The sequence below is a fragment of the Paramisgurnus dabryanus genome, chromosome 12 (genome assembly GCF_030506205.2).
Source record: "Paramisgurnus dabryanus chromosome 12, PD_genome_1.1, whole genome shotgun sequence".
NCBI lineage: Eukaryota > Metazoa > Chordata > Actinopteri > Cypriniformes > Cobitidae > Paramisgurnus > Paramisgurnus dabryanus.
Window position 1 is genome coordinate 18901676 of NC_133348.1, and position 16428 is coordinate 18918103.

Consider the following 16428-nt stretch of genomic DNA (forward strand, 5'->3'; position numbering starts at 1 on the left):
TCACAGTCTTAGTGGATCTTGGATATCTAATTTTGTACCTCACAAGAAGTCGCTTGGAAAATTTCAAAATATCTCATTAAAACGGAAAGGCATGAGAAATAATGACTGAGAGGGAGAATCAAGAGACCAACTGAAAACATGTGCCAGCGTAAGGTTTGCACATCAGCAAATCCTTTAAGTAACCGATCCCACACATACTCTACGCAAATACGTCCTGAAAAACAGCTTGTAATACTGACTTAAATAATAACCGTATCGTTTTTTTTTCTTCTTTTAAAACAGAAGCAGACTGCTACACAGAATGAATGTACAGGGAAACCATCAGCCAACACTTTCTGCCACGTAAAGTGGTGTGAAAAACAGTGTGCAGGGGTTGTTTTGTTTATCAGGCTCAGTTCGAGGCGTTTCGAACCCTCCCCAGAGCTCGCGCGCAATCCTCCGAGCGATGAAGCGCTGCGTCCCGTGCATGAAGATAATGGATGCTGGAGAGAAGCTGGCAGATTCGACCCACTGCTACGAGGAAACGGTGACAGGATTTAGGGAGCCGTTACGGCTGTAGAATTTTGAGAAGGCCTCCTCTAGCACGGTGGTGAGGCGCGTTTGATCCCCCTTAGGAGAGATAGAGATAACAGTCAGGTACCTTAGAAAAAGATAATAATAGATCCTACATATTGAACTTCAGTAGCAAATACAGCTTAAGAGCTAGACAGATCAAACCAACCATATTAAAAAAGCATTATTATTGACATTACTTACAAATTTGTTAATGTTGTTTATTACTTTTTAAAAATGTAAAAAGATGAATTAACTTTTAAATGTTACCCATAAGTGAAGCTACTGTACAGAGATAAACATGAAAGGCAAATAAATGCCAGATCTGCAGTTACACAGATGGCACTGCATCATCTCGCACAAAAGAGCCAAATCAGACAGATGCTGAAGCAATGAACTGACAATGTTTTTTCCTATATTCACAAGCACCTTATAATACATAAAGCTCAATACATTTGAGAGTTTCTAAAAAGACAGTGCTAATAAAAACCATATAGTAGAGATTGTACAGCTCACGTATTATACTTAGCAGCAGTGTTGCAATGCCAAACCAATGTGGTATTCTCTGTGAGAGGTTTGGCCCCAGTCTGAACATTAATAGAGGCGAGTAAGTGTTATTTCTGGTTTGTGGGACACTAAACCAGGATCTGTTTTGTTTGCGGTTCTTATTAGTTTCATGTCTTTGCCACCCTCCACACATCCTCACTCTTCCAGGAATCAGCTACTGCTCGCACCAATAACTTTCTCAACAAACAACTGAATTATTGATTCACTGCCTAAGAACGCTAGCATAAGTGCTTAAAAAATTATAATAAGCAAATCTAAGGCTGTTATTGTCTAAAAAATGTGGAGAACATGCCTACACACAAAGTACATTGTCATCGTATTTGGCAAAATCAGAAATAACTATAACCCCATTCACACAGACCTCTGGTCCCAGAAAATACCCGTAAAATTGCCAGACAAGCGTCTGTGTGAACAAAAACTCGTTCCGTTAATCTTCTGGGATCGTTGCCGGAAAGAGGACCTAGTAAGATACGCGGGTAACCCTCTGTGTGAACAAGAAGCCGCAAGAATGCAGTAATGGGCATGTCGAAGTGAGGACCCACGCGTCATCATCACAGCACAAGTTATGGTTCAGCTCCTTACAAAGAGAGATACCATGCATATAAACATTCACCACGAGAAATGTTGCAAACTAGATTGAAGCAGTTATCAGGAAATGATATATGAGACGCATAAACAATGACGCACGTGCCGTAGTGAGGACGCGCGTGTCATGGCAACATGAAGTTGGTTCAACTCTTTAAAATCAGGGATTTACAACATTCACTACGAGAAATGTCAGCAAACTGGACTGAAGCAGATATCAGGTAAGTTAGCTCGTTACTTACTGCGTTGAAACGGAGATCATTCAGCAGCATAAAAGAATATCGCGTCACGTGCTCATTTGAGCTATAATAAACGAAAATACCCGCATGTAATCCCACCAAGATATATCGTTCAGCTCCTCAAAATGCGGGTTTTAAATGCATATAAACAATCACGATGAGAAATGTCTGAAAACTGTATTAAAGCAGAAATCAGGGAGCTTGTCAAATATCCACTCAGAAGATGAGATCATTCACCAGAATAGAACTGTGCATTCACGCGCTCCTTTGTAGTCTTATCATAAACAAAAATGCACGCGAGTTGATTCTGGAGAGAGAAATAATATATAATATGCAAACTTCAGACGCTGCATAGAGAGTGCGGGACTTTCAATAGGTCGCGTGTCTTTCCGGGACCGTCACATGCCGGGTAAACTTGGCAGTGTGAATGAAAAAAAATCTAAGTAGTCCGGAAAAATCCAGGATGCATTTTACGTGTATTTTACGGAATTTCTGTGTGAAAAGAGCTTATGTAATGTAGACGCATCAACTGAAAATGATCAACATAGAAATCCAGCTTATATAAATTAGATACAAATGTCAGAAAGCAATCCAATCCTTTACCACATATTATCATAAGGTGTATGACATCTCGGATCTCTTACCTCACTAATGAAGCCAAGCTGGACCAGCTCCACAGCCAACTCCTGTACATTCTCATCTAGAGACAAAAAATGAACAGATCTTAGATTTAAGCAATATTGTGTCCCAGTAATGAGTAGTGTTCGAACTATTTATTGCAGAGGGCGATATACCTGTCAATATTTGGCCATTGGCCGATAAATTTTTCCATTTGGCCGATAGATTCTCCAGTTTGGTCATGTTAGCGCATTTTGTTCCTTGGGAAGTTTCTCACCTAGTATAATTACTATAATGTGGCCTTATATCGGGCACATTGCTTTCTTATTATCGACATCAACCATACCACCATACCCCCCATATCGGTCGACCACTAGTGAGTGATATCGATGCATGTCAGCACTGTTTGTTCACTTTTCTAACTGTGGATCCACACCAGCCGCGTTTGAGGCGTGAAATTCCCATCTATTGCGTCTAGTTTTCCGCTTGAACATTTTGAGTTTGAGCGCGTGAAATTCTAGTCATCGAGACATTCACGTGGAAATTCGCGTCATGGGAGGGGCTTCTGCGACTCTGCTCGCTTCCTGTAATCACGTCACTACTAGAGCAAGCTCCTGATTGGTTAACACAGCGCGTTTTTCCGCCAAAGTTCAAATTTTTCAACTGCCGTGTTTCCCGTGGCAACGCTCAATTTGCGCCATTTGCTAAACGCCTCATTCGCACCGAGAGACCTCCAGACGCGCGTCTTCACATTGACTTAACATTGAAATTACTCACGCTTGAGGCCTCTACCGTGGTTGGTGTGAACGCAGCATAAAAAGGCGTAATTGCTGATGATTCATTCTGATGCAAGACATTTGTGTCTTTTAATATCATTTTAACTCTTTCCCCGCCATTGACGAGATATCTCGTCAATTAAGAGAAAACGCTTCCCCGCCAATGACGAGATTTTCCGTCTTTCCGCAATACCGCTATTATCCAGGGGGTGGCGAACTTCCGCAACTTATAAAACCCGGAAGTAGCACCTCACGTGAAAGAGAAAGAACTCCGTGTATGTTTTAAAGATCGCTCTGCATCTGATCTCATTCAAAAGTCCTTCACAAAAATGGAATTATCTCAGCTTTTTGCTTAAAATTGGGTGTTTTTGAAGAAACCTACCCATTGTTGTGAGGTGATTACCAGAGAACTAATGAAGGTAGGATGAAACGTTTTTTTTTGTTGTTTGAAAGCAGAGGGTCTGTTCTTTCATCTGATATATTGTTTGTTTATATATTTAAAGAAGAACATTTTCTGGAAGGCATTAAACTTTTGTGAAAATCATGAAAAATGCTGGCGTTGGCTGGCAACTTTTCAAAAAAATGCTGGCAGGGAAAGAGTTAATATCATCATAGTGCACAAATAAGATTGCGTAAAGAGGAAAGAAGTTTTAGAGCTTTATACGACTTACTTGGTGCCAAATCACAACTCAAGTGTCGGTTCAGCTTATCCTCCAGTTTTAGCAGTAACGTCAACTGTAAAAAGAAAAGCGAGGAGTATTTAGTACAGAGTAAGTTTAATTAAAGATTTTTTGAAAGATGTAAAAAAATAGTTGGTGTCCCCAGAGTTCGTACGGTATGTGAAGTTTTAGCTTAAAATACCATATAGATAATATATTATAGCATGTTAAAATTGCCACTTTGTAGGTGTGTGCAAAAATGTACTGTTTTGGGGTGTGTCCTTTAAAATGCAAATGAGTTGATCTCTGTACTAAATGGCAGTGCCATGGTTGGATAGTGCAGATTAAGGGGCGGTATTATCCCCCTCTGACATCACAAGGGGAAACAAATTTCAAATGACCTATTTTTTACATGCTTGTAGAGAATGGTTTACCAAAACTAAGTTACTGGGTTGCTCTTTTTCACATTTTCTAGGTTGATAGAAGCACTGGGGACCCAAATATAGCACTTAAACATGGAAAAAGTCAGATTTTCATGATATGTCCTCGCTTTAAGCCAAGTCTAGTTCACATCAGCCATACAATGAAAGAAAGACTTACGTGATGCTTTGCTCCCTCGTCCACAGGCTCGATGTTGCATTGCATTTGTACGACCTTAACAAAGACAATCGTATTTAACACAGAAACTAAGGGGAACTCACAACCATATCGTACCAGAGTACGTTTGACCACAAAGTATGGTTCGTCTGGCTAGTGTTATCACTCCGTACTGTATCAGAGTGCGGTATGCTTAAGCGCACCCAAGTACACTTTGAAGAGGTGGTCTTGGGTACGGTTCGCTTTATTTGGGGGATGGGGGACGCGCGCCAGAATGCGAAACTTCAGCTGTCACTGTAAAACACTGATACGCGCAGCACAAATACATACAGCCACTTGTCACATGCGCACTGCGCGAACCAATCGGTTTATGACAAAAGCAGCTTGAGAGTGGTTGGAGAGCCGACTACACCTAAAAAGCTTTTAAATCTCTCTCAGTTATTTAATGAAATATGCCAACCAATCTTTCAAACACACCTAATAAGTCCTAAATGCAGATCATAAAATGTAGTCTGAGTGCAGACGTGTGGGGTAGTGGGGACAATCGTACTCTGTTACGATGATGTGAGCATGCCCAAAATGACAGATTATTCTGCTCTTTTTCAATATAACCTCCTTAAATGTGGTTGAAAGAAAATTTGATATATTCACAATTGCAATATACCACACAGGGAGTCTGACTGATGGCAGGGGAAGGTGAGAAAACTGTTATTTATTCCTAAACGCTCCCCATTCACCAGCTCCGTAATTCACCATTTCTCACCTTCCTCGTCTCCAGTTCTGCAGGCTCAGGCGTGGGTGTTTTGACGGATGGTGGTACGATGGGGGATTTGACAGCCTCTTGCTGAGGCTGCTGTGGGCAGGGCATGCCAAAGGCAGTCAGCGGATAGATCCCATTCCTAAAGTACAAAAATAAGGAGAACAACATTCATGAACGCTTGCTTGATGTCAACAAAGGTGGGTAAATTCATAAGTTTAAGGACAATAAAAGATTGTTAATGGAGTACTTTGCTTAGTAAGGCACGTTGGCATTTACTTTGAATTTGCTCACCTCACATCTTCAAGGAACTTGTCAAGCTCCAAGGCAGGAAACTGGGAGAGCCTGATGTTAAAAGAGACAGGATATAATCTAGTTCAAACCAAAACAAACAGTATCTACACAAATGCATTGCAAGAAAAGACTTACTTCAGCTGGACCTCTTTTCTTTCCATGATCACTTGGTTAGGGTCCATATTCTTGGTTATTTCCTCTAAAGCATTTTCAGGGATCATGTCTAGAACCCGGAGCCAAAAGAGAAAATTTTATTTTAGTCGGTTTATTGCCATCAGATCCCATTGCTAAAGGTCACATACATGACTTAACGACAATTAGATTAGCTTAGTGACTCACGCTGGTGACCGACAATACAGTGTGCAGCCAATAGTTTCAATTGAGGCACTTCAAACAGAGCTTGATGGAAAAGCAGCTCTCGGGCTGTGGGCCTCTTACTGGGGTCCACCTCAAGACACTTTTGAATAAACTCCTAAAACACGACACAGAAACATGCACACATTTATTACTTTTTATTTAAGCAAACTTGTTTGTACATTTTTTTTTTTTGCAAAGCATTGTGCAAGCAAAACCAAAGTCATGGGTTAAATTTTCTACAATCATACTGTTACGACTATATGGATTGGATAAATCAAAGCATCTTCCAAAGTATAAATGCTGTTAATATTTATTGTAATCATTAAACTGACCGCCCTCATACTATGATACTGCTGTCACTATTGTATTTGCATCTATACTCACTCTCTGCAGTGGGTCCTCCAGAGAATGGATGGCACTATTGATGGCTTCTTGTGACACGTATGATGACTCTCCATTACTTTGAATCTCCAGTACAGCCATCTACAAAACAGGGCGTGAAAAACTTGAATGACTGGTCTGGACAGCACGATGCCCTGATGAAAGTTTTGTAGCCCACATCAAACTTAAAGCTCACCTCTAAGGCGCACATTCCAAAGGAATAGATGTCCACAGCTGTAGTGACACTGGCAACAGCTAAAGTTGATGGGGGAAGAGGACAAACTGTATGAAGTCACATTTAAATAACATGAGTACTAAAACAAGAACGCAGAATGACAAAGTGGTGACCTTAAAGGGATAGTTCACCAAAAAAATTGTGTCATGTGGATCTAGACCTGTATTACTTTTTCTTCTTAAGACATACATTTTTTTTTTTATTAACAATGAAAGTGAATAAATTCCATGGAAGATGGATAAAAATTATTCATATGGATTTTAGAAGAAAATATGACAAATATTTGAAGTTTGGTTGAAATATCGCTTTTACTACCAAGAAAAAAAAAAAATCCTAATATCAAATGTCGATTGGGAGAGTATTGAGATAGCCACACAAAGGTTGTAGGCTAAATTCCCAGAAAAACATACTAAATATCAGAAAGTATCTGCCAAATACATGGGTCAGTGACAAAAACAGTTTGGCAAGATGAGAAATTCAAAAATCTTAAAAAAAAATTCCATTCAATTAAATTTTATTTATATAGCGCTTTTCACAATTAGTAATTGTTTCAAAGCAGCTTTACATTAATAGAAGCAGGGGAAACACTGAAAAAACGATAGACAACATAAGTAGCAAAATACAGCGGCTAAGATAAAACTGAACAAGCTGGCGTAGTAATATTTAACATACAGAATGCACAGTGTATTTATGTTGATTTTATGAAAAATAAAATTTATTTGCACCATTTTTATGAAAGTTGAGAATGGACCCAAAAATGTCAAATGGTGTAACCGCCAATTGCACCAAAGAATAAGACATATTAAATATTTTATCCACCTTGATGGCATGTAAGGGTAATCTTAAAACAGCTATGAGAAATGATGTAAAAATGTATGTAAAAAAATATATTACACTAAACTAGATAATTATATTTTTTCCACATTTTTTATGAACATATTTACATTTTCATTTTAAAAATAGTAGTTACACCAATTGAGACAGACCCGATATACCATATTTTTGCAATTATCCCCCAAATATTTTTTCAAATGAAATAAAACCAAAAATTTTAGACTTGGTCTAAAAAAACAATGTATGTATCTGCAAATTTATTTTTGAAATTTTAACCCGTTTACATTTAGTTGAACCATACATACACAAAATAATTAACGTCACGTCAATGATATGCAAATAGTGCCCTATAATTATTTAGTTCAAAATGTGCTTTACCTCCATACTCGGGAGCAAAGAAGTGCAAACTCTTCTGTTCCTCACGACATGTTTTGACGTGGTTATTTATGGTGTCTGGAGCCACTAGAACGACACAGATGCTTCAGCAACAATAACAAAACCTAGAACAGTGGTTCTTAACGTTATTCCTTGAGGCCCACTGCCCTGCACATTTTGTATGTCTCCCTTATTTAACACACCTGATTCAAATCATCAGCTCATTAGAAGAGATCTCAATGAACTGAACTGAGTCTGCCAGATAAAAGAGACATACAAAACATGCAGGGCAGTGGGCCTCCAGGAATAACGTTAAGAACCACTGACCTAGAACATTTACACAGTCCTCCACACAAAGTCAATATATCTAGCCCACCTGATCCGATTTTGATGAGTCCATTGTGCTGAATGAAGATGGTGTCACAGGTCAAGTTACCGTGGATAATCGCAGGTTCACATGAATGCAGATAGCTAAAGTAAGAGTGGCGAGAAACATATGAGAGAGGGTATGAGAGAAAGCAATATGCAGTGGACCATCCAAGTCGCAATAGGGCATCTAGCATCATATTATTGGTAAACACAACTTTTCATTTTAATAAAGAAAAAATGAACACACAACAGGGGAAATCTTAAAATACACAAACACACCTTAAGGCAGATAATATCTGAGTGCACCAACGTTTCCATGCCTAGAAGATCACCACATAGAGTTAACAATGATATCCAAGTAGACAATTCAGTATAATAGTATACCCTTATCTATACTGCCCTACAAAGGCAAAGCACAGTAACTATGCATTTGGTCAAAATTGAGTAAAGAATTGAAGTGGTCTTTGTGAGATCTTATCTGTCTTGTGATAAAGTCTCCTGGTTCAATTTTGTCCCATTTCAGAGAAACGTGTGTGCCAAAATAGCAGTAGCATGTTTGACTGGCTGGTGTAAAAACTTTAAGGGCATTTTTCTAGATTTCAGTGTTTGCATAGTTACTGCACTTAGCTTTTGGAGGGCAGTGTAGTATATTAATGTAATTTGACATGATTAATATCTAGGGATAAATAACAATACTGGAGAAAATGATTCAGATCAGTAACAAGTGTGTAATTTGTATCAGGGAACCCAAATGACTCACTTCACTTACATTTTTAAACAACTGCATCATGAAATACTAACACTTGACAAATATTCAAGGAATTCAAGACAAAAGATGAATATTTGTTTCAACAGCTCTTCTCTGTTTAAAAAAACAGCATTCATACCTTTTCATTCATGGTCTTGTGATTTTTCTTAGTCTTTTTTAGAAACTGCTTAAGACTTCCAGATGACATGTACTCCGTTATAAAAATAACCTGTAAGTGGGAGGCAAAATGTAATAGTGCACATTTATTAGAAATATGTAACAGCAGTTTTATTATGATTCAGTTTGATTTTGAGTGCTAGCATTATGTTAAAGGGATCATCACTGAAAAATCTGTCTTTACTAACCCTCAAGTTTTTTCAAACCTGTAACCAAACAGATCAGAGGCACAATTCACTTCCATAGTATTATTTTTAGAGCTGTCCAAAGATTAATCGCGATTAATCGCATACAAAATAAAAGTTTGTGTTTGCATAATTTATTTGCGTGCGTCTTGTGTGTAATTATATATATATATATATATATATATATATATATATATATATATATATATATATATATATATATATATATATATATATATATATATATATATATATATATATATATATATATATATATATATATATATATATATATATATATATATATATATATGCACACACACACGTGAAATTTAAGAAACATGTTATTTACATATTTTTAACAAAATAATTACACAGTGCACAAACATATATTATTTTGTATGCGATTAATCTTTTGACAGCTTTAATTATTTTCCTACTATGGAGGTCAATGGTGCCCCTGATCTGCTTTATTATAAATATTCTCAAAAAAAAATTTTCTTTCTTTGTGTTCAGCAGAACAAAATATTGTATATATTTATACAACAACTTGTAAATGACTTGTAAATGGGGGTGAGTAAATGAAGATTTTTTTCATTTTCTGTGAACTATCCCTTTAAGTAGGCTTCATTGCATTTCTTACCCTGGCTCTGTTCTCCTTCACATCTGCCCAGTACTTGTGAAACTTTACTATATTTAAATGTTCCAGCTGGATTAGGTTATCAAACACTGCTTTCACTTTTTCCTTAAAAACAAAATAACAGCATACAATTTGTCAGATCTGATATAAACAGGATACTTTTAGCATTTTTAAGAAGTACATTAGGTTAAAAAGTAAATGCATGATAGATAATGCATTATGGTTTTTAGAGGATTTAGACTGTTAAGAAAAAATATTGAACATTTACTAATAACCAGAGAAAATTAGAAGAAAAAGAAATGCATTTTATGGCAAGATTTACTGCACTGTGCTTATGGAAATCAAATCAACAAGTAGAAAGCAATGCCTGTCATAAAGCAACCTCTAAAATTACTTATTGAATTCCAGCATGAGACTTTGCCAAGCAAAGGGGGTGCAGTATGTGGATGGGCCAAACAGATGGCTGTCCACAAGTCTATGCCAAGCATTAATGAATAGAGCTTGATTAAATAGTGCTTGCTGGCAATGGCAGTTTGAATAAGTTATATTAAACAGAATTACTTTTTACATTTTTAACACTTAAGAGACACATAATCACAGAGTTACAAAACCACACTGAACATCTCTCTCATAAATTCATTAGAAACTGAAGGCTGTAAGGAAGAAAGCAGTTCCCATAAAGGCATCAAACAGGTCAGACCACTTTGTTTAAGGACCTTACTCCCAAGAAAAGCAAGCAAGTGCGCTCATTCTCTGAAGCAGTCAACCCATCCCATCCCATCAGTAATTATAACTGGTAACTCATAATCTCAATGCATAACCTTCCCTCTTAGTAATCAAGAATACAGGAAACAACAATATTACATCTGATGACGATGTATGAAGTATGAAGATAACAGTCATGAGTAAGCCTTCGGGCTGGGTTTTCTCACATTTCCTGCTACGGTCCCACATGACATGTTTAACTAAACAAACATTCATTGTTTTCGACCAACAGCGCACCCCCAGTTAATTTATATGGGCTGCAAATAGGAAGATGGCCAATTATGGCGTTTCCATTGTTTACATTCTGAACTACGCTTTTAATATCCTTCATGCGGGTAAACGCCTGGTCTCGATTTAATTAAACCACAACCAATTTTGCTCTTTTTAAGTTATGTGTAATTTAAAACGTATAAGACCATTTATTTTATTTTGGTCACTGTCCCACATTTACAACCTAACTGCGTGTCAGAACAAATCTTTCTCATACCATAAACAAAGCAGGGAAAGTTTGTTGTTCTACCTCCTGTAGTTTGAAGTTCTTCCGCTCAGAAAACATGACCTCATTCCACACCACTTCCACACCCTCCTCTGTGTCCATGGCAAGGTAAGCATTGTCAATACCTGGTACGTTACGCTGGTTTACCTGTGAGGACAATGTTTAATCGACAGTCTCTCAAATAAGTGTTGACAGTGCAAAACATTGTTTAAAAAGGTCTGTTCAAATTGTAGGTCAACAGACACACAAGTACCTCCTCTCTCCGCTTCTGCCAGCGTCCACAGGGGCTTTCCTCCAGAATCTCTGATTCATCTTCGCTCTCCTCCTCCTCATCCTCTGTTGCAGGTGGAGCAGACTGTGTTACAGTGGACACAGGGGGAGACACAGAGGACACTGCCTGAGCTGGAGGTGGCGAGGCTGTGGATTCAGACTTTGCGTCCATCGTGGATACGGGGGCAGAAGTCTGTTTTCCTTCTTCCGACATCACTAAGTGACAACTGACAGCCCTGACAATCAACTGTCACAAATATGAAGCCAGGCTCAACCTCAAGGGCAGGAGGCAGAGAGCTGCAAAACAATCAGGAGCAATTTAATAAAGACAATACCATTAAACATGCAGTAGTTGTTTTTTTAGATTAGCTAGTTCACCTATCATTTAACTCTTTCACCGCCATTGACGAGATTTCTCGTCAATTAAGAGAAAATGCTTCCCCGCCAATGACGAGATTTTCCGTCTTTCCGCAATACCGCTATTATCCACCCTTCCGCAACTTTTTAAACCCGGAAGTATTGCCCTATGGCAAGCGGCTGCATGTCCGTGTCTGTTTTAAAGATCGCTCTGAATGGGATCTCTATGAAAAGTCCATCGCAAAAATGGAATTATCTCTGCTTTTTGCTCAAAATGTGGTGTTTTTGCAAAAACCTACCCATATTCAAAAGCTGATTACAAAAGAATCACTGAAGGCAGGATGAAACATTTTTTTTTGTTTGAAAGCAGAGGGTCTGTTCTTTCATTTGGTATATTGTATGTTTATATATTTAAAGAAGAACATTTTCTGGAAGGCATTAAACTTTGGTGAAAAAAAATCATGAAAAACGCTGGCGCTGGCTGGCAACTTTTTTTTTAAAACGCTGGCGGTAAAAGAGTTAAGTATGAATGGACTGCATTTATATAGCGCTTTCAACAGACCCATAGCCATCCAAAGCGATTTTACAAGTTGCCTCACATTCACCCATTCACAAACTCATTCATACACCGACGTCGGTGTCAGCCTGGGGTTAGATGTCTTGCTCAGGTGGAGCCAGGGACTGAACCACCAACCTTCCGGTTTGTAGACAACCTAATCAGGGTTCCCCAAATCTTACCCTGGAGGGCCGGAGTCTTCATGATCACTAGAAAATCACAGGTGGTAAGTTTGATAAGGGTTGGACCTAAACTCTGTAGTGCTCTGGCCCTCCAGGGTAAGATTTGGGGAACCCTGACCTACACGAACCACTGCTGCCCCATCTTCCCTGCATTGTCAAAGGCCTTGTCCCAAATGGCGCACTTCATGTGGACTTTCGGTCTCATGGCCTTAAATTGCACATGCTTGCTTAGTCTACAAGTCCGTAGGATGTCTTATCAGTCATTTTTACGCTCTTGATGCAATGCTGCAGGCTTCACTCACTTTACCAACCCAGAAGTCCTTGCGAAAGAGCAATCAGACGAATCAGACAACGGATAGGAGGAGTTCACACTGATGGGCAACTTTTCTTCCTATTTCCGGCGTAACGCTCAAGACGGCCCAAAAATACGACTCTGGTGCGTCAAGGGTCCCTAAGTTCTGCACTACATAATGTCATCAAAGTGTGGACTCTGAGGAAGTTTGGAGTGTGCCATTTGGGCCAGGGCCTAACACAACGACATGTTTATCCTGTAGCAGCTCCCGTAGCTTCTCTTTGCATTTTGAAATAGAGGGATGAGTTGCGGATTGAGTTGTTGGTTTCAATTTGCAATCTCGCCACAATATGCCACAAAAAAAAAAAAACTCAAAATGGATCTTTAATGCATTACTTTTAAACTTTGCAAAATAAAAAAAGTGACGAATTTTAATGTTGCTGGTTAAAATCAGCACCGGCCCCAAAATTCCTATCAGTACAGCTCTAGTATGCAAAAACAGCAATGGTATATCATGCTAGTTTATCATACTTTAAAACTAAGGTAAGGAGGACACTTGATTCACTTAAACGTCTAATGTCACTGTGAGCGTGTTCAGTTTCCCCACACATAGAAAAACCAACCATATAAACCCTATATTAATATATCATATACATGTTCAAAAATATTACACTTATAAACTCCTTGAAATTTACAAATTTATAATGGAGGACAGATCTAAACAACAGCAGGAAATGAGGCGACTGATTCGCTTTAAAGTGTTAACTGGGTGTCACTGTGCCAGTTTCAGTTCCAAGTTGAACACTTTATAGTTGCTGACCTTCACAACAATAACAAAACAAATATGCCAAACAAAACTGCTGTTGAAGCATGAGCAGATCTGGTTTAGTGATGTTTACGTTTTTTTTCTGCTTGCTGTCTCAGGGTGCTGTCCTCGATTCAACCCAGACCCAGTGTGTGTGTGTGAATGTGTGTGTTAAAGCATACAATATAACACAAACAACATAAGAGACAAGAAAAAAGTAAACTATAAAGTAATAATACACACCACCAATCTGTGTAATGTTAAAACTTACTTTACTTTGTCTTGAGATGAGTGGCGTATCCAGCTCGCCGGAAGCAGCTAACCGTCACTAGCTCAATAAATCACCAGAGATAAGAAAAATGAAAACCACGAAATTCTCAAGTGTTGTAGGTCCTTGTTTGCGTTCCTAGTGAAGTTGGCAGTCAACAAAAATACCAATTATTACGAAATAAAATACGAAAATCTGTTCAAACTCCTTTAACTATTTCACGGGCTAGCACGGCTAGCAGTGTAGCTCTGCGGCCTTATCTATAACAACTGATCGGTTAACGAACGGCAAACAGCTATTCTAAGATGACATATAACAGAAAAAGTATTAAATGTTTGAAAATTTAACGGCTTTACCAAAACAAGACCACCGAAAACGAAATTTTCTGGCTGACAGATCGGACGGGGTTTGTCGGATAGCCACAGAAGCAGCTACACTCCCGGATATTCGCTTTCTTCTTCACAGAGCGACTCGTATTCCTCCCAAAATACTTAAATATGCGACAACTGATTAAATATATATCAACATCCCCCAAGAAGATACATGTAAATGGCGACAGCCAGGTCTGATTGTTGAGGTGCGCTGTGGATTTATCCCTTCACTGTCGTTTATTCTCAGTCTAAATCAGAACTAAGTTCACACAGGGACACCTGCTGGATAAAATTATTGTGACATCTGCACTGCTTGTGATTTAAATAGGAGTATGCGAAAATAGTATGTGAGAAATACCCGGATAGTCAGTATTCATGGGACAGACACTTATATTCATTGAAGGTAACATTTTTATAAATTAATAAAAACGCAATACTGTGAGCCAAGCTCAACTTTTTTAAGTGTAAGTAATATATGTACACAGAAATATATTGCTTGTGGTTGAATTATATCTGTTTAGCTGTACCTGAGTGATTCAATTTGTTTTCACAAGACAATGCTGCAAAAATGACAATATAGTTTGATGTAGATGTAGTACAGATGTAGTATGTCAGCGTAGACTACTGTTTACCATTGAGGTAGGTACTAATAGACCCTTTTACAGCCCACGTGACCAAATAGCCTGCGCGCGCATTTTGGCAACGGCAGTGGTGTTGTTCCCCAGTGGTTCTAACCTGTTAGCAGCATAAAAAGTTTATAAAACGGTTTCCCAGCATCAAAATGTCTGGTTGTTGCATTCGGTTGCACTAATATAATATACTAATATACGTATGTATGTATCCAGCCACTTTATATTTGGCCATCTGCTAACGTCTTCTATCCACTCCACTATAGTACACGGATCTGGTAGCTGTGTTTAAAAAAGTTGATAAGTAAACTTTTTAAAATAACTTTGTCTGTCTGTGTCGCTTCACTGCTGGTTCTTGCCATACTTCCGTTGCCAAAATGCGCGCGCATACGTTGCCACGTCATCATTGGTGTACAAACAGTTAAAGGGTCATAACATATTAGTCACAGGACACTATTTCGGAAGCATGGCCTGTGCCCTTAAAATTAACTATAAAAAATAACCTAGTTAAAGCAACACCAAAGAGTTTTTTAACCTTAAAATAACGCTTCCAAAACAGTTTCAGTGGTTCATCCACTCTAAACAGGGTGAACAGCACTTTCACATTCGCTTTGCAGCCCTCTATCGGCCAAAACCGCACTAAAGAAGTTTCCAAACGTCGGGTAGTGGTCCTGTAGTCCGAGTGAAAACTACAAAAACTTGCTTTACGGCAGACCTACAATCCAATCAGAGCCAGCTATGCCTCAGTATTTATGACAGTGGGTAATGGACAATTACGCTTCTAACCTGTAGGGGGAGCAAAGAGCCAAAACTCTTTGGTGTTGCTTTAAAGGTCTACTTTAGTAAAATAGTTTGCATATAGTAATCAATACACCAACAATCCATGGTTACTACACTTTTACCATTAAAAAAACATGCATAATGTTTGTAAGGGTGTGTTCTGCATGACCTGTGAGACAAATGATTACGGTGACAAGAAATACAAATATCAATTTTTTATATTATACATAACATATCACATGCTGAAATAATACAAAATCTTAAAGCAACACTATGTAGTTTTTCAACCTTTAAATAATGTTTCTAAAATTATTTCAGTGATAGAACAACTCTTAACTGGACAAATTCTACTGCTGCTGCAACCTGAGCAGCCTCCTAGCTGCTACAAGCACACTCTGAAAGTGGCGGTGGAGGGTAGAGCACACAGCCCCACCCCTCCCCCTGCCTGCAGAAGAGTGTCTGATACCAGGCAGTGTTGCACTTTTCAACCACATGGGGGAGCCGTAAGTCAATTTTTCATGGAAACTACATAGTGTTGCTTTAAGGCTTCTATTAGAAATAGCCTATAATGAACATTAGGTTTATCATTACAACCATTACAAAATGCCTTTATGTAATGTGATTTAGGCCTTACTCCAGTAGTATTTAATGGTGTTCAATTGGTTCCTTTCAAGAGCTGTCTTATTAACTTAATACAAGTTTTCAAACTCAA

At 38.4% G+C, this 16428-nt stretch overlaps 1 protein-coding gene across 2 annotated transcripts; it reads right to left on the minus strand.

The window, feature by feature from the left end:
- Positions 1–320: 320 nt before the first annotated feature.
- nrbp1 (nuclear receptor binding protein 1) lies at positions 321–14569 on the minus strand. Of its 2 annotated transcripts, XM_065257004.2 has the most exons (19): positions 14293–14569; positions 13940–14074; positions 11460–11773; positions 11198–11353; positions 9949–10050; positions 9083–9172; positions 8475–8515; positions 8203–8297; positions 7830–7913; positions 6579–6637; positions 6386–6484; positions 5984–6116; positions 5780–5867; positions 5645–5695; positions 5357–5492; positions 4597–4650; positions 4009–4072; positions 2588–2643; positions 321–609 (listed from the first exon to the last, which is right to left on the minus strand). In XM_065257004.2, the coding sequence occupies exons 3-19, from the start codon at positions 11688–11690 to the stop codon at positions 514–516; spliced, it is 1635 nt and encodes a 544-aa protein (XP_065113076.1). In that variant the 5' UTR covers positions 11691–11773; positions 13940–14074; positions 14293–14569; the 3' UTR covers positions 321–513. The 2 variants fall into 2 exon arrangements, with proteins under 2 accessions (XP_065113076.1, XP_065113077.1); XM_065257005.2 differs by having other exon boundaries at positions 11231–11353; positions 13940–14569.
- Positions 14570–16428: the final 1859 nt, after the last annotated feature.